Source organism: Ursus arctos, unplaced genomic scaffold, assembly GCF_023065955.2.
Source record: "Ursus arctos isolate Adak ecotype North America unplaced genomic scaffold, UrsArc2.0 scaffold_33, whole genome shotgun sequence".
NCBI classification, from domain to species: Eukaryota; Metazoa; Chordata; class Mammalia; order Carnivora; family Ursidae; genus Ursus; species Ursus arctos.
The window spans coordinates 4,275,114-4,299,560 of NW_026623019.1; the positions used below are offsets into that span (position 1 = coordinate 4,275,114).

The 24,447-nt window shown below is 42.4% G+C and overlaps 1 protein-coding gene across 1 annotated transcript in view; it reads left to right on the forward strand.

The window, feature by feature from the left end:
• Positions 1 to 15,468, forward strand: part of LOC113270144 (contactin-associated protein-like 3) — a 149,332-nt gene extending 133,864 nt beyond the window's left edge. The window contains exons 21-23 of the mRNA XM_044391241.3: positions 8,328 to 8,549; positions 8,786 to 8,857; positions 12,811 to 15,468. Coding sequence (XP_044247176.1) covers positions 8,328 to 8,549; positions 8,786 to 8,857; positions 12,811 to 13,004 — 488 coding nt within the window. The 3' untranslated portion in view covers positions 13,005 to 15,468. The remainder of the gene's footprint in view (positions 1 to 8,327; positions 8,550 to 8,785; positions 8,858 to 12,810) is intronic.
• The last annotated feature ends 8,979 nt before the right edge of the window (positions 15,469 to 24,447 follow it).

The window sequence follows — 24,447 nt, forward strand, 5'->3', positions numbered from 1 at the left end:
TATAGTATTACTTTTTATGGCCAGTATTTCATTGTAGACCACAAACAAAAGGGGTATACAATGAAATATTGGCCATCAAAAGTAATGAAGTACCAACACATGACACAACATGGGTGACTCTTGAAAACATTATGCTACATGAAAGAGGATAAACACAGAAAGTCACATACTATACGATTGATTTTGTATGAAATGTCCAGAATAGGCATATCCATAGAAACAAAGTTTGGGTTTGCCCAGGCCTGGAGAGGGGTAGGAATGGGGCATGGTGTCTTGGGTTTCTTTTGGAGTGATAGGAAGATTCTGTAAGTGGATATTGGTAGTGGTTTTATAAATTTGTAAAGGTACAAAACTCCCCTGAATTGTACACTTTAAAAGGGGGAGTTTTCTGGTATGTGAATTATATCTCAATAATAAGAAAAAAAATCTATTAGAGATTTCTTTCTTTTGCCAATGCCTCTTCTGCACACGCAGCTGAGAGAGGTGAGTGATGAGCCAAAATGACGTTTATTCTGAAGCGTGAATGAGTTTATTCAAGAGCAGGATGTGATGGGAGATAGGGGGTAGAGAACTGGAAGGGCCCAGGGTTCAGGACTGCTGAGACGGAGAGGGCTTCATCGGGAGGGGCTGCGTGATTTTGAAAAGGACTAAGGAACTAAGAGCAGCAATTGCGTAGAGTTCTGACAGTATCCCCTTGTCGGGGAGAAGAGTGGCAGAGACTGCTCACGTGCCATTACGTGAAGAGTTGATATTATTTACTAAAGACTAGTCTTCCAGTAAGTACCTATGGGCACTGCCTGTTCAAAGCATGTAGGGTCCCAAATTACCCTTGATTTCTTCTCAGGAGTTAGTTGCAAGCGTTGGGAGAGTTTGGTGTGCGGCAGGCATGTGTTTCGGGGAGGAAGGAATAATTCCTTCACTTCTTTCTGACTCTGAAAATCAGGTCTCTCCAGCTCTGAATTGTCAGAAAGACAGACTTGTTTTCTAATTATGTCATTCATCTAGAATTTAAAAAGTTCACTCTGCTGTTTTATCCATTCCAGAAAAAATAGCAGTTCGATTCAGTTGAGCTGTTTTCATCCATCGGGCGTTTTAAACCGTCATTCATGCTGTTGAGTGTACGGAGAAGTTCATTCACTGTCTTTGCTGTGTAGTCCCTACAGCATGAGTATGCCGCACTTGGGTATTCTCCTGTTATGGGCAGCTGCATTGTCTTTGTTTGGGGCTGTTAAGCTCCTTTATCAACTTTATAGTTACACCTCCTTCTATTATTATCAGTTACCCTTTGGTTAAAATTATGCATCCTTGATTTACGGCATGCTAATTTGTCACACTTCTCAAAACACGTAAAAACTTTAAAACATTTGATTTCCTCTCCCACCCTTGTTGTCCTGTGTTTTACATTATTTTTTTTTGCAAGACATTATTTTTGCTGTTGTTTAAAAGAGTTGACGTTCACTTCCGTTTATCCACCTATTTACGCTTTCTGATGTCCTTTACTGCTTCCTGTGGTTCCTTGAACCACTCACTCAGTTTCCTGATTTTTCTTGCTGATGAGAGCCTCTGGCCATGTTCTGGTGTTCACTGCCTTCCAGAAGCACCGCTCATTGTGGGTAGCAGAGAGCTCTTCACACACATTTTAATTCTTTGGTTCTTCCTTTCCCTAGTGGATCTTTTGTTAAAATGCTCATTCCTCGCAAAAGCAGAAATCATCCCACATATTGGGATGCACAACTTTGGTGATGTGTCTTAAGGACACCACTACCCAACGTCTGAGAAAGTTGAGAAAGTTTATGTCCTGAATTGTCGTAAATTTGACTCTACTTTCAAGATTTCCTACCATGGACATTTTTTAAGTAGGAAAAAAAAAACATTTAATCTGTTTTTATTGAAAGTAATTTAGGTTCTACTCCAAATTACAAAGGAAGTGAACTTTATCCTCATCCGTTAGCCCACTTTTTCTCAAACATTACTTTGCTTCATGGCCACAGTCAGACCACGTTCTCACCCCCTCCTTACCTAGAGTTAAACTGCACTTGACCCCTTACTTCCCGTTAATACACCAGGTCCTTGAGCCAGGAGCTGATCAAATATATTGACCCCAATATGTAAATTTCTAGTAAAGCATAACTATTCTCCTAAGTTTTCCCTCACCTTTTTTCTTTACGTTTTCTTTATTTTTTTAAAAAAGATTTTATTTATTTACTTATTTGAGAGAGAGAGCAGGAGCAGGGGGAGAAGCAGAGGCAGAAGCAGGCTCCCCGCTGAGCAGGGAGCCCAACTCCTGGGCTTGATCTCAGGACCCTGGGATCATGACCTGAGCCCAAGGCAGATGCTCAATCCACTGAGCCACCCAGACGCCTCCTTTCTTTACATTTTAAAGGGAAACATTTTTTTGAGCCAAAAGGAACCTTAATAAAGGAATCTCAGGAGTCAGCTAATAGGAAAGACAGATTTGCACTCATTGTCTTTGTAAACACAGTTCTGTTAATTCTGCTGCTGATTTTGTTTGGACCCAGTTATGGGAAACGACAGCTTGGACCATAACCCTTGCCTCCACTCCCCATTCAATGTGCTTGCGCCCTGAGCGGAGGAATGGAGGGCCAGCTCAGCTGCCAGGAGGGCTGGAAGGTGTGAATGAGAGAGCTGGGGCGGGGATTTGCCCTGGGGGCTGGCACTTCGAGGTGTCCCAGCTAGGAGTGTGAAGCCCGCAGATCCTCAGGAAAGGCTGGCTTGCGGAGAGCTCAGAACCTCCAAAGGGAAGGTCGACACTGCTCAGCAAGGTTGTGCCCATCCTCAGTGCCCCTCATGGAGCGGTGGATGGACTGGATGATTGGGACACATTCCTTCTACCGTGGTGAGGGTGAGGGAGAGAGACTTCTTCCTACGCTTTGTTTGAGATTAGAGGATCAGCCTGCAGGCCCGCTGCTGGGTTCGGGGCAGAAAAGCAGCAGCCTCCACCTTGCCAGGACCCCCATATCGTATAAGATCCCCAACCATGAAGTCCTCATTAGCACACCAATAAATAAACAAGTAAAGAGATAATGTCACCCCTAGGGAGATGGGGAGGAGGATTAAAGACAACAAACACAATTCCCACATCAAAATAGAGCTGTTAGAGAAGACACAACACAACTAGCATGAAACTTGGCACTCAAGGAAATTTGAAAAAAGTCACACATGCACACACCAACTCTGGGGGTTAAAGTAAATATGGCTTTTCAAGATTTCCCTGGGTCATATGAAGGAGAGAATCATCACGGGATATCCTTAAACAGTGGCCTGGAATATTATAGAGATGGACTATCTTCAAACTGCAAAGAAAAAAGATTAAGAGAGAGAAATTAGGAGGGAAAATAAGAGAAAACCTAATGGGAATAATTAGAGATCCAGAAACAGAACTGGAAGCAAAGACAGTAATTATGCATTAAAAAAAAATTTCTCTGAGTTAAAGGAAAACCTGAATTGCAGATCGAAAGAACGCATCAATTCTGGTGAGAAAAGACATACAACTGGGAGAATTTCCAAATTGCAAAACCCACAGAGAAAAATCTTCCAAACTTTCTAGACAGAAGTTACGACAATGCAAAAATAATGATTTTGCCATCAGCATCCAGCTTCTCATTTGTTACAGTGGGATGAAAAAATGATGTGGGTTATCGTTAACATTGCTGAGGAATGAGCCACAAGGCAAGCATCTAATATATAATGTATCTGACAAGGTTAAGAAAAGATATTTTGGATAACAAGGAAGGATGGAGATTAAATATTGACCGTGCATCCCATCTGAGGAAAATACTAGAGAATTATTCCAGTCAAACAATGAATCACAACCATGACCTCAGGATGGAAAATATGAAGGCAACAGGAAATAGTGAGCAGTAAACCTTTTTTTTTTTTTTTAAGATTTTATTTATTTATTTGACAGAGAGACAGCCAGTTAGAGAGGGAACACAAGCAGGGGGAGTGGGAGAGGAAGAAGCAGGCTCCCAGCGGAGCAGGGAGCCCGATGCGGGGCTCGATTCCAGGACCCTGGGATCATGACCTGAGCCGAAGGAAGATGCTTAAGACTGAGCCACCCAGGAGCACCAGCAGTAAACCTTTTGATGTATATTTTTTTTTCAGTTTTTATTTATTTTTTTAAATGATTTTTTATTATATTATGTTAGTCACTGTACAGTACATCCCGGGTTTCTGATATAAAGTTCGATGATTCATTAGTTTCGTATAACACCCAGTGCACCATGCAATACGTGCCCTCCTTACTACCCATCACCGGTCTATCCCATTCCCCCACCCCCCTCCCCTCTGAGGCCCCCAGTTTGTTTCTCATAGTCCATAGTCTCCCATGTTTCATTGATGTATATTGACACCCGACAAGCATACAAAGTCACTGCTATAGTTACAGGGTTAATAATAGGCTATGTGGGCACAAGCCCACCCCCACATGTCCATACCCACAACCCACATATACGTATAAATGTCAAGTACAAATTCTTGACTGCAATGTAATGTTCTGATGTTACTTTCTTGAGTAATAGCACTGCCTAAACATTTTAAATTTATCATTAAAAAGTAAATTCTACAAAAGTAGTCCAATTAATAATTGAGATAAATATCTGCCCAGGATTTGTTCTGTGACCCTAGCCTGGTAGCTCTCATGTCAGACTTTGACCAGGAAAGCAATGCTGTCCAGTCCCTCTTTTTGCTCAGTGGCTGAGACTTTTAATTGGCCTGTAGTGTTTTGTTTTTGTTTTTAGTATTTTAGCGTTGTTGTAGAAGTCCTATGTTACTACTATTGTGTTTTCCCGTTTTAGTTCTTCTTGACACTCTCTCAAGTATATTCAAGCAAGGATGCCTTTCTTTAAGGAATATATATTGTTGGAATGCAAAAAAAAAAAAAAAAGTTAAGTGATCTTTAAAGAACTCTTTTAATTTTTTTAAAGATTTTATGTATTTATTAGAGAGAGAGCACAAGCTGGGGGGAGGGGAGTAGAGACAGAGGGAGAGAGAGAAGCAAACTCCCCAATGAGCAGGGAGCCCAACTTGGGGCTCAATCTCAGCCCCTGGGCTCATGACTTGAGCTGAAGGTAGACCCTTAACCAACTGAGCCACCCAGGCACCACAAAAGAACTCTTTAATTTAAAATAATCATTTAATTGAGTTGTCTCAAGCTCGCTTTACTTTACTATAAGAATCTACCTGAAATTCATCATACATAAAGCTCCTTGATGTCCCATATAATCAACTTGGCCAAGATAGCTCTGTGTTTGAGTTTTTCATTACAATTATAACAATGTAAACATGTCCCTAATTTTAGTTGCTTTTAGAGGTCTTTTACATGGCACTTACCTTTGCCACTTTAAAACTACAGAACAGAATTTTGTAAGCCCACGTCGCTCCCAGGGCATTTATTCCAAATCTCAAAGTTAGACCATTTTTCTTAAAAACATGACTCTTTTCCAAACCGGAAGGAGCAAGGATACAAAAGATTTGGCTTTCAAAAATGACAGACTGAAACAACGAGATGAAGTTTAATAGGAAAAAAGGTGAAATGGGTAATAAGATTGAAGAAATCCACCCCATGCGTTTGTATGGAGGCGAAACTTTCCATCTCCCCTCTTAGGGCCTGTGGCCATTAAATTGACCTAAGAGATTAACAAGAGAAAAGCATATAGATTTTTTTTAATGTACTTGGAGCCTCCATAGGAAAATGAAGACCCAAAAAGCAGATAGTGTGTGTGTTTTTTTTTAAAGATTTCATTTATTTACTTGAGAGAGTGAGAGAGAGAGAGCACGAGAAGGGGGAGGGTCAGAGGGAGTAGCAGACTCCCCACTGAGCAGGGAGCCCGATGCAATGAGGGACTCATCCATCCTGGGACTCCAGGATCATGACCTGAGCCAAATGCAGTTGCTTAACTGACTGAGCCACCCAGGCGCCCACAGATAGTGTTTATATGCTAGATGAAACACGGGGTAGTAATTGTGCAGGAGTAATTAAATGTACAGGAGCTGAAGGGGAGAAGAGTTACTTTAACGAGGTGTGTATGTACGGATTTCTCCAGCTCGACCCCCCTTCTCTGGTGACTAGAAAACTTCTTTCCTCCAGGTACAGGGTGGGCAGCTTTGCCACGGTTGTTTATCTCCTGCTTTCGGGAAGAAAAAGGGGAAGGTCAGAGTGCCCTTCTTTGCACCTGTGGTTTTGCAAGTGCTGTGATCCCCAAATAAGCCTTCTGCCCAAGTGGCCTGTTTTGGGGTGTCATATCCTGTCACCCTTCAAGTAGAAGCTTCAGGGTGTATTGCTTAATGTTAGTGACGATGAGGAGTCTTTAGTTACCATGACATTCAGAAAACTCAGCGCATGAGATGGCACGCAACCATGGAAATGCATTTTTAGCTTGAGCCAATGCAAGTCGTCTTTTATAACAAGGTGGGAGCCCTGTATTCCTCCGACCACAGGTCCAGAGTGCCGCATTTTAAAAAGTTTCAACAGCCAAACTACTCACAGAAGGGTGGTGATGGGACTAAGTTGATTCTTTGATTATAAAACATAGATCGCCTGCATCCCGTGTAACAGACACTAAGCTAAGTGCAGAGCAGGGGGGTGGGGGGCGGGCAAGAATAAAGTCCACTGCCCGCCGGGACCTTGCCACCTGTTGTGTGAGAGAGACAGAGCATCCTCGGAGAATGACTGTCTGTAACTGGACCACCAGGCGAGGCTGGCTGGCCGTAGTTAGGCACCGGGCTTCAGAGTTCAAATGCTCCCGTCCGAAAGCCCGCTCCAACTGCTTCCCAGCAGTGTCACAAGAGGCAAGCCATTAACTCGTGCTCTAAGTCCTCACTTTCCTTTATATTTAATGAAAAATGTAGCTTTCTTTTTCACAGCGTCTAGCGTTTATGTATTAGATTCTCCACATCCAATCAAAACTATTTCTAGTTACTTGTATTATCAGGAAATGGAGACAAAGGAGCAGAACCCCTCAAAAACTCAAAGGAAATAAAATTGTTCTCGAAGAGTTTAACTACAACATCAAGATAGACTGGGTCACAGCTGAGATTCTCAGGGTGAACTTAAAGACCAGCTGTTACGCCAACCAAAGAAACACTTCTAGGGTCTATACATATGTTCTGTGGAAGGTATATGCATTCATTAAAGTAGAAAGAATAATATAATGACCCCCATGTACCTATCCCTTAATGCGAGCAATTATGAACATGTCCAAAAGATACTGACATAATAAAAGAGATAATATCCTGTTGAAAAGGGGGTTACTACAACCAGCCTGGATCCAGGTCGCCCCATGGGAGAGACCTTGGTTTTCTAAAACCTGATGTTAACTAGCTTCCAGTAGGAATAAAAGCACTCATGGTATTACGCTGTGAGCATTAAATTCTAACCTCTCCAAATGACTTCACACAACGCCCAGCCTGTGGAAGCTGCGGGTAAATTTTCCGTTGCTGTTTATGGTTGGTAGAAAGAGATGTGGAGCCCCTAGTGCACTCACTGAAGCAGGGAGGGAGTCTGACAGCAGATGCCAGGTGTCCCCACATTGCGGTGGCTTCCTCTGTGGGGCACATGGAGGCTTCTCTGAGCACCCATGAAACAGCTGAAGCCTGCACTCTAACTGCCCCTAGTCAGATTTGGGGCGCACTGGGCAAGTGCATGCAGGAACTAATCGTCATCGAAGTGAAGGAATCGATGTTCTCCTCTCCTGGGTCCATCGCTGCGCTCTTTCAGCTAACCAATCTCGGTCAGATCCGAGTGAGGGCAGGGGCCGGGATGGGGAGCAAGACTAGACTTATGGAAAGGGGACAGAGACCACCACTGCCAAGGGGGAAAGGCATTGGGAGATGGGGTTCCCTGGTGGCACCTGCGGTTAGGGAGGGGCCTCTATGGGGCTGAGAACAGTGAGCCAAACCGAAGTGTAAATGGCGAGATTAGAACTGCGGTAGGGATTGCCAGAGCACTGTTGTCCCCAAGCTCAGGAGACATTTCACTGTAACCACCTAGCTCATTGGCCACAAATCCTGTTACAAAATACTGTAATGGTCATTTGAAAAGCGCCATGGCAATGGATTTAATTCCTTTGTACGGCGTGACTGCATCCAGGGACGCTTCGGTCTTCCCCACGCAGAGTTAGCACCCGCGTGTCACTAACGGAGGCCGCAGCTACTGGCCCTGGCTGACTTTTCCTAAGGAAGGAAGGACAGAGGGTTCGGAGGGAGGGTCGGTTCGCCGCTACCACGCAGACGCGGGCTAGGCCTGCGCCCCCGCCCCCGCCCGTGGCCCCCGCGCCCTAACGTATGCCCCGTTTCTCTGCCCGCAGAGCCCCCCGGCGCGGACCCGGACACGCTGCGGGCCGGCGCGCGCGGCTTCACCGGCTGCCTCTCGGCCGTGCGCTTCGGCCCCGCCGCTCCGCTCAAGGCTGCGCTGCGCCCCGGCGGTCCCGCCCCGGTCACCGTGCGCGGCCACGTGGCCGCCGCGTCCCGCTGCGCGGAGGGGGCGGGGCCCGGAGCCCCGGCGCGGGAAGCCACCCGCCCGCTCGCAGGTGGCGCAGGTGCGTGCCCCTCCGCCGGCGGTCGCGCTCGCCGCCCGCGGTCCTCCACCCCGTCTCCATCCCGGAGCTTTCCAAAGCCCTCTGTTGGTTCGCCTCTCCATGCTCTGGTCTTGGTTTCATGTTCATTTCTACTGGCGCAATGCTCTGCTCTCCTGTCGCATGTTTGTGAATGTCTCCAAAGTCGTCCTTCCCTCTCGCCTCTGTCATTCTCCCTTTTTCTACTGTAGGTGGTTCTGGACCAACAGATGGGGGAGAACCCTTAGTTAATGCTGACAGAAGTGACTCTGCTGTCATCGGAGGTAACAGGGCTGTGAATGACCTGGTCCTTGGCGTTGTTGTCACTGTTGGCATAAACCAAAAAGTGTCTGAGAATCCGCGCTGATGTGCGAGGTCCATGGCAGGCCACACACATTTGCTGATGTTCTTGATGGGAGTGTACCCAAGTCAGCGTCTGCAGGCGCGTAGTGGAAGGAACCCATGCTTCCACGGGGAAGCTTTTTAAAGGATAGTTGCCAAATTCCAGAAAAATAAGGTTTTTCATTTGAAAATACCCATTCATATTTCTCAAGATAGAGACAGAGATAGATAGATATAACATTCACCTTTACTTCTTCGATTCAGAATAGCCATGGACCTCTCAGTCCATTAGCCCAAAACTTTTAAAAATAATATTGAAAGTAAAACATTAGGTGGAGAGAAGCACCTAACTATGCAAATTGTCATTTTCTTAAACATAAAGATAGAAAACTTAAAGATTTTTCTAAACATAAATATACGAAGCTGTTTCTGGTGTCAGACTTATCTTAGATTTATACTTATTTATATTTATAAATACAATTGCTAATATATATTTATGTAATACATATGCTCTTAGTGTCAGGTGTATCCTATATATGTGGCATTAAAACTGGATATAACATAGCTCTTTAAAGCAAAGTCCTATAGCTAAACTATGTATGTATTTATATACATATTCATATATAATATTATTTATATTTTCTATCTATTTATATATATTTGAAGAGGTAAAAGTAATTGCATTTTAAATATCTCCCAACCCATTCCCTGAAACCGAACTTATTTAGGTCTAACTTAACGAATGAATATTCAAGTTTCCTCCTTATGATTCAGAGAACGTTTACATTTATTTACTTAGATTATTGAAATGTGTCAGTTGCAAACTCTACTTGGTGAGGAGGACGTGAACTGCTCTCCATTCCATTGCTATTCCAAACAAGGGAATTAGTCCTGGATCTGGGGGATGCACGTGGGTGTCCACTCTTCAGGCAGGCTGCGCACCAGATCAGATCGGATCTGTTCATTTAGCTTCTGTTCATCAAGACGCCGATTTTCTCCAGACTATTAGGAAGGGATTCAGACATTTTCAAGTGCTGACCAAATCTATGTTAAGAAGGTTAACATGTCCATTCCTATCTTAACTACTTCTATTTTTGTAATGAATGAGATATATGAGCCCTTGATTTCACAACTCCAAGAACAAACAAAAAACATATATGTTATTTATAATGTATATCTAAAAGGAATACTTTGTGTTAAAGTATAAATCAAATCTTAATCCTGAGCCATGCTCATTTATTTTTAATGAGAAGACTTCACTATAAAGCAAAACTTGATATAAAATAAATTGACTTAAATGTGATTAATATTTTCAAAATAGGAATCAAAGTCCAAAAGTGCAAAATGTCATGGTTGATGCCATTTTTAGCGAGAGCAACGATGATAGGTTGATGATGGAACAGAAGATGTGGTCTTTGGAGCTTTATTGCGTTTGGTTAAATATCATTGGCAGGTTGTACAAAGTAAATAATTTGCACCAATATCATTCCCCTGAGAAATCCTACCTGGTTCCTAATAGACGGGATATAGAATCCGAGCACTCGGGGTGTGGGGTGCTAACAGCTCAGGTTACTGGCCGCAGTTCCCTTGTATCTGCCTTCAATCCATGCAGTGGCTGTTTGCTGCGTGGTTTGTCAGCACCAAGTATGTTGACCTCCAGCATAGAATTCTGCGTAGAATTCTGAGCCCTTTGTCTAATTGATCGCAGACTGCACCCACATGAAAAGTACTTGATCTGTTTAAAGGATTAGTCCGATAGATGCATTTCTCTGCGTTCTGCACTGTGCTTTTTCATCTTCTCTTGCAAGCAAAGGGAACAACATAGGAAAGGAGAACTAACCTAACTAACATTCACACCCAGTAAACCAGAGACCACAGAGAGTTTCTTGCCAAGGGATCCATCATATAGATGGACAGGTAGAGAAAGAGACAGATGTGTAGATAGATGGAGAGGCAGGCCGACCTAAGTGCTTGTCACAAACACACTTACACCGGAATTGCCGAAAGGAAGGTTATGGAAGGCATCTGATGCATTATTCAAATTATCTCAATCTCTTCAGAGAGCGGATGAAGACGGGTTATTCTAGGACCCTACCAAACCTCACAAAACAAACAAGCTAGTAATCAGTTACATACATAATAACATCCTGGATGTTTGAGGATAATGGTGACAGTAACTGTATAATCAGGTGGCCTGATCACTGTTACTGAGTTACTGTCCCTGACACTAAAATCGGATATGATATAGCTCTTCAAAACAAGGTCCTGTAACGGAGCATAGAAGTAATTAAAGCAACTCTACCGTTAGTTCTCAAGTGAGATGCAAAATATATTGAACGTGATGACTATTCCGCCTACTCATATTGAAGAATCTTCCAAAAGATTTTTGAGCACCTGCTCGGGAATCCCTGTGGCCAAATACACCCAACCAAGCGTCGAGTTTGCTGGGCTGCATTACGCTTCTTTAAGTCTGTCCCAGAGTGTATTGAAGAATCTTCATTTAACAACACAAATTTTGATTCACATAACTAAACGGTGATGTGTGTTCTAACATTTGCTAATTGGAATATTAATGCCTGTGTCAGTCATCTTACAAGTATATCGACTAGTGAATGCTTATTTTGTACCTCCCTGTTTTGGATTAGACATTCGTTCTTTATGAATATGATAGCTGGAGCAAACGCTTCTAGGCCTCATTTGACCGTCCCAGCCCTGGGAGTGCTTTAAAAAAATCTGAGGAACTTTTAAAACAATACTGATGTGCAAGCTTCCCATCCAGAGATTCTAAGTTATGGTCTGTTGTGCAGCCAAAGTTGAGAACCACTGGCATAGCTAATGCTTTCAGTACTTAAAACATTACCGATAGGAGATGTCAAATAATCTACTTTCCCTGTAGCTGCCTAACAAATTACCAGCCACTCGGAGCTTAACCCAACCCACTTTTGTGTTATTATGTCCCAGTTTCTGTGGGTCAGGAGTCCAGGCACAGCTTAGCTGGGTCCTCTGCTCGGGGTCGCACAAGGCTGCAATGAAGGAGTCAGCCAGGGCTGAGGTCTCATCTGGAGATTCCTCCGGGGAAGGATCCACTTCACCTGCATGGGGTTGGCAGCATTCGGTGTCTTGTAGCGTAGGACCGAGAGCTTCTGGATTTTTGCTAGCTGCACCTAGAGGCTGCCTGCAGTTCCCGGCCATGTAGGGATTCCCATATGGATTCCTACCGTGACTGCTTGTCACCTTACGGCCACCAGGAAGAGGAACAGTCCCGTAAGGCAGGTGCTACTGTCTTATATAACATCACCACATAACCAGGTACAGCTTATCACCTTTGTTGTATTTCACTGGTTAAAAAGAAGTCACAGTGCTACGCACAAGCAGCTAAAGGGCATCACACAGAAGGCATGCCCCCCCACCCCAGCAGCAGAGATCCCTTGAGACTCTTTTAGCCTCATAGAAACAAGTGGTATACTCAGCACAGAACTGAAAGTCAGCAGAGCGTCAGATTTCTGTTAGCATACTTATACATAAGCATTTAATTACTCTACGACTATACACTCTATCCTTTTAAAATGATAAAAACGTGCTTACTCATTAGCATGAAGTGTGGGCATGCCCTAAGAGGCCACACCATGGTTCTGAATTTAAGCATGAGGGCATTGACTGAAAGCCAAGCTGATAGATCGTTAGCATAAAGGCATAAAACCGCTGTATCTAGGGAGGTAAGGACTTGAAGTAAACTCAGTGTTCTAATGCCACCTAGTTTCCAATTTTCTGATGATGTATATATGATGTAAATGGAGCTTTATATTATCTACGTTATATATGTGTGTGTGTATATGTACGTGTATATTACAGAGTTCGTATTCTGATTGTAGTTTTCCTTTCTCGTCTCTACTAGGTGTGATAGCGGTTGTCATATTTATCTCGCTCTGCATCACCGCCATAGCTATACGCATTTATCAGCAGAGATGGTTATACCAAAAAAATGAGTCAAATATTCCCCAAACTGGAGACAACGCTGAGACTGCTCTGAAAAGTGAGGTCAACATGCAAAGTACAGTCAGTGAAAGCCAGAAGGAGTACTTCTTCTGATGGCCAGCGGCAGTTTACCCAGGGCTCCGGTGATGTGACTTTCTCGCTAAGCCAGGGCTCCCAGCCGATGAAGCTCCCCCCTTGTCCTCCTGGGGCAGGTGGCAGCTGGGTAGCGCCATCAGCTTGCTCGCGTGTGGTCCTGGGAGGCTCTGCTCAGTGCTGCTTCATGATCTGTTTATGTAGAAGTGACTTAGGTGTGCTCACTAATCACTGTGTGGCGGTTTCTGATTGTTCTGGCCCGACTGTCGAAAATTCAAATGTATTTTGCATAATGACTTTGGGTTTTAAGTGAGAACAAGGATTTGAGCTGTGGCCCTATTCTCTTAAAAATGAGACACAGAAGTTTATAAAAGTCAAAGTTGGACTCTAGTGTTTTGTGTTATGTGGAAATCTGTGTTTCGCTTCCTTTATCTGACATTTGTAAGCCGGGAAGTGCTTCTCAGACGGTCTTCGACTGCATTTCCATCTTTCTGTGAACCAGAGCCCACTGGCCAAAAATGCGTTAGAAACCTAGAAAACCTATTTTTTTGGCCGATTGTTTTTATTATTTGTCTCTCTTAAGTCAGTTTGCATACATTGTTAGTGATGAAATGAGTATTGAATGTCAGCTATGAAATTGTAGTATTCTGTTCATTTATGGAACAGAAAAAAGTCGAAGGTAGCAAAGTGTGTAAAGCATTCCAGTCTGCAATACTTTGCTTATTTTTCTTTGTAATTGGTCATTTTAATCTTTGTAAATTATGATAAAGATCAGCTAATGATCTCCCCAAAATGTATATTTTCTAACTGAAGATGAGCCCAGGTATAAACTCCATACTTAACACTGCAGATGCATCCTTCGTCCATTTCATTGCAACAAAACAGAATCCCAAATTCATTTCCTTCAAATATGGGGTGATTAGGTCACTATTCTTTGTAGTCCTGTGGTTCTCTTGTTCTGAAGGTTATCACACAATTTGATTTCTTGCAACTGTCTTTTCATTTACTTGGGAAAAGTCACATTTTGAACTAAAGCTCTCCATTTCTTTTTCTAAATTTTGAACCGATCTAGGCAAACCATCCCCTGAAATACCATCTCAGTCTCATTACTATTTGGAATATCAGTGGAAGGATGCTTACGCCAAGGAAAATGCAGGTTGTATGATCTGAACTAAATCTGCCATTCTGGTCAAGAATCTAGGATCTTGGAGTCAGCTTCCATCAGAGCATCCAAAATCAACCAGTTCGTTTCATTTTAGAGGATATTTGCATACTAGGGGAGCAAAGAATTTGCATTAACCGTGGGAACTGTTCCAGTAACTACTTTGTGGCGGGGGTCAAGATAATTGCATGGAGCCCACCTTTTGCACTCACTAGCCAGTTATAAATAAAATATGCTGCCCTCTTCATATGCCACTTACCATGTGCCTGCCAGGAAATAGATTGCTTCCTTTGACCACAACGGCACCACCTGGGACTCCATACACTTAGCCTTGCTATGACCTTCGAGTGTATACCTATTTTTCTGTGACTTTTTTTTTTAAACAATAGAAAAAGATATCCTCTATACTAAGTCTTTTCTCAAAAAAACCTCTTTCTTATGGTTTCGTATTAGTTTTCTATGAGGTTTAACAAATGACCACAGTTTAGTGGCTTAATGCAACACACATTTATGATCTCACAGTTTCTGTGGATCAGGAGCTGGGCACGGGTTCACTGTGTTCTCTGCAAGGCTGCAGTGAAGTATCAGCCAGGGCTGCGTCCTCATCTGGAGACTTGGCTGGGGAGTCCTTGGTCTTATGGTTATTGGCAGCATTCAGTTCCTTACTGCTGGAAGATTCATGAGAGCTTGCTTCTGTTCAAGGCCAGCAAAAGGGGGAGGGGACTCTAGAGCAAGTCTGCTAATAAGAGGGAGTTTTATATAATGTAATGTGATGAGGGGAGCGACAGCCCATCCCATTTTCCAAATTCTGTTGGTTAGAAGCAAGTCATAGGTCCTGTCTACACTCAAGAGGAGGGGATTACATAAGGACTTGAACCAGCAGGCTGAGATCATGGGAGTCACTTTAAAGTTAATGTACCACAGTGCTATGTCTTTATTGAAGTCTCTTTAAGTAAATGAAGGATTTTCAGGGTCTCAGTACAGTAATATATGAAGAACTTACCTTGGTGAATGATACACATACTTTTTTTTTTATCAAAAGGCCTATGCAGAGTGGAGAAGGATTCAACACAAAAATGATAGGGTCTAGTTAATGTATAGCTGAACGTTAACACCCTGAAATCATTGCAACTTTAACAAATGATCATATTAGCTTCCAAAAATGTTAATCACTTTGGTAGCTGGCATTTTGCAGATTTATAGTTAGTGAAATTCCTTGTATTCTGCTCCCTTTTTAAAAGAGGAAATGAAATATTTGTACCAAAATGCAGTGCTATATCACCCACTTTACCGATTTGTAAACTTTACCTGCTTATTTGTTAATAAAATAACCTTTTTCAATTAAATTAGGAAAATATTTTTAAGAGAAATTGAATGAAATTTGAATTGTGAGATTATATTGGTTTTCCCCTGAAATATTAAAAAATGTGCAAATGTATATATTCTTGGGAGTGTGTACTACTTTATCTCTACTGTATACATATATGGAGAGGACTCTATCCTGTTAATATTATGTGTGATGGTATTTAAATGATCGGACACTAAGTAAAACATTTACTGATTACTACAAGTTCAAATACCTATGAATGTAGATATTTTCATCTTTGCCAGAGAACAATAATTTAACCATCAGTACGTTATTTGTTGAATGTTTCCTATATACTCAATACTGGTCGCACGAGATTTTCTCCCAGAGTTGGGTTTCCCGAGCACTATCAATACATAAATTCCAGTTTGCGGATAACACCCTTCTATGAAATAAATGTTAAAAGATAAGAATTCCCCAAGTTTTATTTCCAAACAGAAAAGGGAACTGGCACATAACTCATGCTTATTATTGGGCCCAGAACTTCGGAGCCTCTGTTTACTCCATGATGAGGTAAAGCCCCCCTTCACTACCTCCCCAGTGTTACGGAGCAATGTAGAAAAACATACTGGGGCATCCTGTGTGTCCAGCACAGCCACCACTTCTGGAATTTTTTCTTTCTCTTTCATACAGAACGTCTGATAGATCATTGTTTTCAATGGATTTTTTTAAGAATAGAATATGAAGTTCATGGTTCTTGCCTTGAAGGAAGCAAATACGATTGAAGTGTGTTCTGTAGAGAGTATAAATTAGCCCTGACGATGCAGCTGGAAAACCGAAATCGTTTTCCAACAAGGGGGTGCAGTGGACCCGTAGTAAATGAAAACATGTTTATTGGGTTGCTTAATCTATTGTTTTGCAATCCATGGAACTAACACATTTAAGGAGTCCCTTGGTGCCTTCTCTGGATCCCGGCTGTCTCCTTCTACCCCAGCCTGGCTCACCACCAGTGGCAACACGGAAAGAAGAATTAGAAAGATCATAATAAACATGAAGTGGTTTGCACTCCAAATGGTGGGGGAATGGATTTGGTGTGTATGTGTGCCCACTGCTACCCTGGAGCCCGTGGGCACACTTGCAAGCTCCGGGGCATTAACACATTCCCGGCACGTTGAAAATACTTACTACACCCCGATACAAATATTATTAGTGATAGATCTTTGGGCTACTTAAACCTGCATACGAGTATTATGACTTTTGGGGGGATGAAAGTATTCATAAGTACTGGTTTAGCAAATTTAAGTTCAGAGAAAGTTTGAGTTTTTATTAAAAAAAAATCTTATTATTCTCAGCATCATAGAGTGGTCCTGTTAGCAGGGCATTAACTACCTTGCCATGCAATCTTAATTTCCCCGTACACAGGCCCTCAAAGCAAGCTCGAGTTGCTTTTTCCAAGGAAACACTGTTTATTAGGAGTGAAGTCGGGTTGCAAGAGCCTTGTTTTTCTCTACAGGTTCTCCCGGGTGTAACTCCTGCTAGTTACTGCTGAGCATTTTGTTGGCACATCAGCCATGACGACGTGGCTTCGGTACGATATTTCTGTATAAATACAGGTTGTGTTTCGGGAAGACTGTGTCGCTGGCAGGTGTGGCAGGATTCATTATACATAAAGCACACGGCTGGGAAAGTAAAACTCAAGGGCCACTTCCTATGACAACTTCTGCTTCAGAATTACTAATAATGTGAGACGTCTGCCATCCTTTGATTGTGACCAAAAAATGATATATATTCCTTTTACCGTATCATTATTTATGTTAAAAGGATGAGACCCTGGACTCAGTTTATCATGTCCCTTGTGAATATGCCCCGTCTCAGGTCTACACTTGCCTTTAGATTTGGAAAAATTAAGTACATTTTTTAATGTACTTAACATTGAAGACATTTCTTAAGATAGAACCTTCATAGCTGCATATGGTGCTTTACGTCCCTAACAGACCTGCCATCTACTTCGTCATTTTCTGTGATTCTCGGAACCAACTTGACGTTCCTATTTTGAGGGCGGAACTTCCTTTTTCTAAAACTCATCACAGTTCCATTTATCCTGCTTTTCCTATTTTTACACGTAAACCTGCAAGAGCTCCTTAGATACAGAGATGAACTAAATTGTTTAAGCAGAAAATCCATTTATTGGCGATCTAATTCTAATCAAAATTGCTTCTAAAATAAGTTTGAATCACAGTCACCTTTAGCGCCTTTATATCAAGTTTTTACTTTATGCCTCTTTATAGTCTCAACTTGTTCCAAATACCTATTATTATCCCAATGATTAGTACTCGCTCTTGTCTCTCAGATTGGTGTCACCTGACTCCATCGTTCTTCCAGGGCTATTCCGGACATTCAAAAGAAAAGAAGAAAAAGAGCATTGTTTTCTGTCAGCAACATCATGTTCCATAACCTCTCACATTTCTCTTCCCTGAGACATGGAATTAGTTGCCCTCAAGGAGCACTCTTTCCATCTATGAAAATATAGGGGTTCCAGTGAGCATATAAGAACGTTTCACATACATCCTGTTGGAAAGGAGGGCTGTGTCATTGCTGGGCCACTTAAAGACAAGGTTGGAAACAGCATGTAAGAGAATGAATGCAAAGTACTATTTCCGGTTTAAGGCTAATTATATTAGTTTATTTTCCTAATCAAGAGTGAACTAACCCATGGGAAGGGTGTTGCACAGCCCCTGACCCACAGTGAGTCTTATAATTTACTGCTTCTGGTGAGTCAAGCGATGCTTTGGAGATCTCATATATATAAAGTAAACTGAAATGGAAATTAAAATGATTAGTTGGCTATTTTTTTTTCAATATAAAGTCGATGCAGATATTTCAGCCCCCATGGGAAAAATTCATTAACTGAAAGTAACTAGTTAATTACCATTTCACGTCCATGCTAAAAACATTGCAGCCACTTTATCCGCGGTGATAAGGAGGTAACAGGAGCAGCAGATGTGGTCCTCCCCGTCCGGGCTTGCTCACAGTCACAGGAGCAGGAACCAGCGGGGCCAGGCCCCAATTTCAGCCTCAATTTGGGGCTGCACACAAGGATCACACTTAAGGAGAAGGATCCTGACCTTGGGTTTTTAAGCCACTTGATTACAGAAACATCACCCTTCCCTTGTTATATGCAAATATAGGCATTCTACCCAGAATCCTCTACTCATGAGAAGAATTGTGAAAAGGGAGTGCAAAGTGAAGATAGTTTGGATAATGAAAAGTGAGTAAATATGCCCCATAAAGACCTTCATTAATGACATTTTAAAGCAATACAGCTCAGTAGAAATTTCTACGAGGATGGAAAAGTAGCCACGAGCCACAAGTGGTTATTGAGCATGTGAAATGTGGCTACTCTGACTGAGGAACTCAGTTTTAATGTTCATGGTCATCACCTTAAATTTAAATAACCACTTCTGGCTACCAGCCACCATACTGGTCAACATGGGTCAGTCAAAGGATGCGTCATGAGCACAAACAAGGCAATTGTAGAAACTGCTCTAAGATGCAGGAAAGAATGGAGGACACAAAGAGTTAGATATGTGGGTAAACCCAAACAAAAATTGACTGCACAAAATAATAATGCGATGTCCTCATAGGATTTTAAAAAGGAATTAATAATACTTTCATAAGATGGTGAATCTATAAACTATAGTATTAATAACACGGTAATTACATATGGTCCAACTTAATTTGTTCTAGGCTCTTACACTGGTAGCAAGAGTCAGGGTAAGGGCATGACTGAAACAGAGAGATTCTGCTTTAGAAGACCAGTAGTGAACCAAAAGGGCATGGCAGGGAGAAAATTACCATGGGTATTCTGGGCTGAGCCCTTTGTGTTTGGTGTAGACAGTTGGCCACTGACGCCTCTAATGACCCAGCAACCCTTTCCTCTGCGGGGTTCCATGGCTCAGGGAACAGAGTCACTGGAAGGCCACTCTCTGCGTCTGTGAGCAGACGGTTGTGTGGAGCGTACTGGACTGGGTGGCCCTTTCCTCTTTAGAGGAAGTGTCCCAGCTAGGAAAAGGGCCCCGGACATCAGCAGTCAAAACTCTTCTCACAGAGTCTAATTCCCCGGTGGGCTCAAGTTCTACCCTTCTTCAAGGAGTAAGTACTTCCAAGGTAACGCCAAAGATTTCAGGGTAAAAAAAGCATATTTTTGATAATAAAGCCAGGCAAAGGTAATAAAAAAGACAGGTTTCGAAGGTTGCTGGTCCAAGGCTGTACCCCAAGAACTGGTGTGGAATCTTGTCAGATGACTTTTCTGGACCCACTGGGATGATCGTGTGGTTTCGACCTTCATTCTGTTAATGGGGTGCGTGGCACCGATTGATTTTCATGCGTGTATTCCAGGAACAAACCCCACTTGGTTGTGGTGTATAATCCTTTTAATATGCTGTTGAATTCAGTTCACTTGTATTTGCTGAGGGCTTTTGCACCAATATTGATCAGAGAGATTGGGCTGTAATTTTCTTTTCTTATAGTTTCTTTGTCTGGCTTTGGTATTATGGTAATACTGACCTCCATGAAATGCGCTTCAAAATGTTCCCTCCTCTTCAATTTTTTGGAAGAGTTGCAAGAGAATTGGTGTTAATTCTTCTTTAATTATTTGGTAGAAATCAGTGAAGCCATCTGGTCCTGGGCTCTTCTTTGTTGAAAGGTTTTGATCATAGATTCAATCTCCTTACTAGTTATTGGTCTGTCCAGATTTTCCAGGTCGTGTTTCAGCCCTGGTAGATTAGGAGTTTCCAGGAATTTTTCCATTTCTTTTCATTACCCAATTTGTTGGCATACGATTTTTCATACTATGCTCTTATAATCGCTTTTATTTCTGTGGCATTGGTTATAATGTCCCCTCTTCCTTTTTCTTTTCTGATTTTATTTATTTGAGTGTTTTCTGTTTTTTTTTCTTACTTAGTCTAGCTAGGGATTTGTCAAATTTGTTGATCTTTTCAAAAAACAACTCTTAGTTGTGTTGAAAAATCCTGTCATATGCTACAACAGGGACGCACCTTGAGGACATCGTGCTGAGTGATATACGCCAGACACAAAAAATAGAAGTACGATACGATTCTATTTATATGAGGAACCTAGAGTAATCCAATTCATAGAAACAGATATGAGGAACTGTGGTTACCATGAGTTGAGGGAAGGGGAATTATTTAATGAGTGTAGAGTTTCAGTTTGCAAGATGGAAAAGTTCTGGAGATCTGTTTCATAACAAGGTGAATATACTTAACACCTACTAAATCTGAATGGTATTCTTAAAAATGGTTACAATAGACGGGCGCCTGGGTGGCTCAGTCGGTTAAGCGTCTGCCTTCAGCTTCAGGTCATGATCTCAGGGTCCTGGGATCAAGCCCCGCATCAGGCTCCTCGCTCACTCGGAAGCCTGCTTCTCCCTCTCCCTCAGCCTCTCCCCCTGCTTGCACTCTCTCTGTCTCTTTGTCTCTCCCTCTCTCAAATGAATAAATAGAATCTTTAAAAAAAATTTTTTTTAAATGGTTACAATTGAAAATTTTATGTTGTGTGTTTTTTAATCACAGTTAAAACACACACACACACACACACACACACACACACACACACACCAGTGAAAGCCTGCTTTCTCTCTAGCCAAAGGAACAGGGAAGGGGCAGCCTATGAGGAAAGAGAACTTTTAGGGTAACTGTTCTATTCTTGATAACACCACAGAAGAACCTGTAGTCCCACTCTCAACATGCCAACAAAGGTAAAGTGCAGATCCTAGACTTCTTCCCTCATGAGGCTATAACAAATTATCCCAACACATGATCTTTACCAGGGTAGTGTCAAAGGAGGTCTGCTAAGCAGTCAGGACTTCCATCCCCCAAAATACTGTTGCAGAAAGCACATGGACGTCTGGATTTCCTCCCCCACCCAGCAGTAACAAGGTCCCCCACAGGGGTGCTGGGGAGGAGGCCTGGTGGGCAGATGGTCCAGATTTTCCCTAGCTGCCTGTGATAACGAGGCCAACCCCCCCACCCCCAGCCATATTGTTGAAAGCCACAGGGCCACAGGGGCAGCAGTCACAAGACACCACTACACATCCCAGCCAGGCCCAGTGTGGAGCCAAACCCTCACCCCTGCCTAAGAGTAGTGAGGACCCCCTCACGGGATGGGGACTGAAGGGGGTCAAATAGGGAACGTGCACTTCTACGCCCACCTGGCAGAGCAAAGTTGGCATTCCCCACTCCTCTACTGACTAGTGTCAAAATAAGCTAGTTAAAACAGTAGGTTTAAATAAGATCCAGATTCTTATAATATAATGCCCAAGACATTCAGGTTCCAGAAGAAAATCATTCATCACGCTGAGAACCAGGGGAGATCTCTGAATGAGGAAAGACGATCGATAGATGTCAAGACCAAGGTGACAGAGATGTTAGAATTCTCCAGCAGAGATGGTAAGTCAGCTATCGTAAGAGAACTTCAATAAGCAATTATGAGCCCTCCTTGACACAAAATAGAAAATAGTAAAGTCTCATAGTTAAGTCTCGGCAAAGAAATAGCTCATTTATACAAGAACCAAATGAGACACTTAGAAGTGAAAATTATAACAACCAAAATAAAAAACTCGATGGGTGGGTACAACAACAGAGGAGAGAATGAATCAACAGGAAGATAGAAAAATAGAAATTAGCCAGTTTGAACAAGGGACTGATAGTCGTCTGAAAAAAATAGACGGAGTCTCAGGGCCCAGTGGGACTGTAGCGTAAGCTATAATGTGTGTGCAGTCAGAGTCTCGGGACGAGAGAAGGATATCGGGCTGAAAACGTATTCAAAGAAATACTCACCTCCTGACAGCGTAGACGGACCTGGAGGGCATTGTGCCAAGTGATACTGATAAGTCAGCCAGAGAAAGACAAACGCCGCATGATTTCATTAACATGTGAAACCTAAAAAACAAAACAAATGAATAAACAAACAAAAAGCAGAATCAGTCCTATAAATACAGAGAACAAACTCGTGGTTGCCAGAGGGGAGGGGTGGGGAGATGGGCACAAAAGGGGACTAAGAGGTACAAGCTTCCTGTTAGAAAGTGAAGAATTCGTGGGGTTGAAAAGTACAGCATAGGGAAGACAGTAATTCTGTAAGAACTTTGTGTGGTGACAGATGGTGACTGCATTCCTCATGGTGAACGCTTTGTAATGTACGCAATTGTCGAGTCGCTGTGTTGTACGCCCGAAACTAATGTAATATTATGTGTCAACTGTACTTCAACAAGAAGAGAGAAATATCGGCTTGCAGAAAACTTCCCAAATTTGGCCGAAGACATAAACCTGTAGATAGAAGATTGCCGGTGAAACCCCAAGAATGCTCCAGCACCCCACGTTGTAGTCAATCTTCCAAGCACAGAAGACAAACCATCTGGAAAGCAGCAAGACGGAACCCACACTTACCTGCAGGGCAAAACCACCCCAAACGGCGGGGGATTTCTTACCGGCAGCCAGGGGGTCCAGAAGGAAGTCGCACGTTCGGGTACTGAAAGAAAAGACTTGTCAACTCAGAATCCTGTATCCTATATCCAGCCTAAACGTGCTTCAGGAGAAAAAGCAGGCGTGTCCGTGAGCAGTAGAACCAGCCTACAGGAACGGCCGAAGAAAGTCCTCCACACACAGAGGAAATGACGAAAGAAGAAATCTTGAAACACCAGGAAGGAAAAAAAAGGACACACTAAACAGAAATATGGACAGATCAAGGGATTTTCATTCTCCCCTTGAACTACTGAAATCGTGTTTGACGGTGAAAGTAAAAACCCCACCACGCTGTGATGAATTTCTGAATACAGTTATAAATGGGAAGGGTAAAGGGGCTTCATTTTAACAGCAGACCCTGGTCATTTATGTAACACCCAGAGCAACCACTAAAAAACTATGCAAGGAGACACACTCAAAATTACGAGAGATAAATCAAAATGGAATTCTAAAAAAATGTTCAAGAAACCCACAGGAAGGCAGGAAAAAGGATTAAAATAAAAAAGAAAAACCCTAAATCAGAGAGAAGAAACAGGACACAAAAAAGAAATGATGGACTTAAGGCTTAACAAAAAGGATTATTTTTATATAACTGGTCAAAATAAACCAATGAAAACACCAAGTGCCGAAGAGCTGGGCAGGATGGAATAAAAATCTTGACATGCTGTCAATAAGAAATTCACCTTAAATATAATAACATAGGCAGGTTGAAAGTACAGGGATAAGAAAGTTACATCATCCACATATTAATCAAAAGAAAGCAGTCTATTATCAAATAGAATAGACTTCAGGGCAAAGACAATATTTTTAATACATGGATACAAATGGACACACATACAGGGATATGTATATATTGTATGGACACATATATATGCATAGTGGGTTCTCTTTATTCCCGGTGCGTATGTTCAATAACGTCACGGTGAACACTGAATTAGTGAATACTGAGACATTTCTCCTAGGAAAAATTGTGTATGTGCACACACACACACACGCACACACACACCCTTCACATAGATTAAAACCTTACATCCTAAAAGCAACTCATCAATTTTCTTTATTTTACAAAAGAGAAAGAAGGGTTCAGAAGTGTTCGCGCGTTGCCCGACGCCACAGCACGAACAGGTGTCCGAGTGGAAACTTCCTGCTTTACACTGTGCTTTCCCTGCTGTCTCAGTCTTCTGTCTGTCTCTGTCTGAAAGCCAAGACAAGAAAGCTGACCCTGCCCCATTGTCACCCAGCTCGGAACACAACACACGTACTGGGTGACGAATTTTTCACCGCCCTGCACATGTCCATGAAAGGCTGTGAAAGCAGGGCAAGTATGGACTTTGGGGGACAAATAAATTTTAGCGAATAGGTAAATTTTAAATATAGAATCTGTGAATTACATGCTTTTTCATATAGAGATAACTCAAGTGCCATAAACTTCACCTGTTTCAAGTGTACCATTCTTTA